This window comes from Carettochelys insculpta, chromosome 1 (assembly GCF_033958435.1).
Source record: "Carettochelys insculpta isolate YL-2023 chromosome 1, ASM3395843v1, whole genome shotgun sequence".
Classification (NCBI taxonomy): Eukaryota; Metazoa; Chordata; order Testudines; family Carettochelyidae; genus Carettochelys; species Carettochelys insculpta.
In genome coordinates this window covers 6,658,173-6,659,671 of record NC_134137.1, presented here as the reverse complement: position 1 = coordinate 6,659,671, position 1,499 = coordinate 6,658,173, and the positions used below count along the sequence as shown (strand labels likewise).

At 44.2% G+C, this 1,499-nt stretch overlaps 1 protein-coding gene across 1 annotated transcript; it reads right to left on the bottom strand.

Annotated features, from left to right (window-relative positions):
• Window positions 1–289: 289 nt before the first annotated feature.
• On the bottom strand, window positions 290–1,228 carry LOC142007626 (olfactory receptor 52E2-like). The gene has a single exon (XM_074984315.1). The coding sequence runs from the start codon at window positions 1,226–1,228 to the stop codon at window positions 290–292; it is 939 nt and encodes a 312-aa protein (XP_074840416.1).
• Between the last annotated feature and the right edge of the window lie 271 nt (window positions 1,229–1,499).

The following is a 1,499-nucleotide window of genomic DNA, read 5'->3' as shown; positions in this document are numbered from 1 at the left end:
AATGCTGCAGGAAACTGGTGCTCTGGATGTCACTGAATGCCTAGGGTATGGTGGGGAGAGCTCATAAGTGACTCCAAAAGAGATCAACTAATGGTGAGAGAGAGGGAACTTAGCAATGGAGAAAGGAATGTTTACTGTAGGAGTGATAAAGCATTAGGTGAGAACTTCTGGGACTTTGGACTTCTATAATGACAAGATCAGCCAAATATTAACAAAACACCTGTGATAAACAAACAGATATCCTCTGCCCTTCTTTCCAAACAAATTTAAAGTGAGTGGCCAAAGGCGATCACCTTCTGCAAGTGTGTTTGCCGACTTTCTCACAAAGCTCTTTGCTTCTGACCCCATAAATGATAGGGTTAAGCATTGGAGGGATGATGAAATAGACATTAGCTATAATAATGTGAGCATGTGGAGAAATGCCCTCACCAAACCGGTGTGTCAGGCTGGAGAAGAGGCAGGAACTATAAGACAACAGCATCACACAGAGGTGGGATGTGCAGGTGTTGAGAGCTTTCTGTTGGGTTTTCTTGGAGGATATCCGGTGGACAGCCATTAAGATCAGAGTGTAAGACAGAACAATGAACATCACATCGAAAAAAATGACTATAAACACTGCCACCATGCCATATATCTTGTTAACTGTGATGTCCCCACACGACATCTTCGCCATAGCCATGTGATCACAGTATGTGTGAGGGATCATGTGATTGGCACAGAACGGCAGTCTGCTCTGGAGCAGGGGTATGGGCATAGTAAATAAAACAGCCCTTATCAAACCCACAAGTCCTAGCTTGGCTATTCGTCCATTGGTGAGGATGGTGCTGTATCTCAGAGGATTACATATGGCAACATAACGGTCAAAAGCCATTGTCACAAGGACAGCTGAATGCATAGCAGAAAACATGTGAAGAAAGAACATCTGGGTGAGGCATGCAGCCAGGGTAATAGCTTTCAAACTGAGCCAAAATATGCACAGGGCCTTTGGGACAATGGATGTAGCCTTACCAATGTCTGTGAGCGCGAGCATGCAGAGCAGCAGGTACATCGGTGTGTGCATTTTCTGCTCTCTGACAACAACAAACAGAATCATGAGATTTCCGAACAAGCTGATCACGTAGCACATAGCAAAAGGGATGGAAATCCAGGCGTAGTCAGGTTCCAGGCCAGGGATACCCAAGAGGAGAAACGTTGATGGGTCAGAAGGGGTGACATTGAAAGCTACCATGATGCAGTGTGGTCAACGTGTCAGTCAGGTTCAGAAATGCTCTATATACCTGAGAAGTGGGAGAAGAAGTGGGAGGAAAGTTACGTACTTGATTACAAATAATATTGTAAATATTCTAGAAAGGGATGTCACCAGCTTAGTGCCAACATTTGCAGAGGATATCAGATTATTTTGGTCACTGTGAAATCCAGAGAAATCCTCAGAGGATGATATCCTAGCCAGCTGAACGGGCAGCATGATAAACTTCAATGTAAGTAAATTCAACATGTAT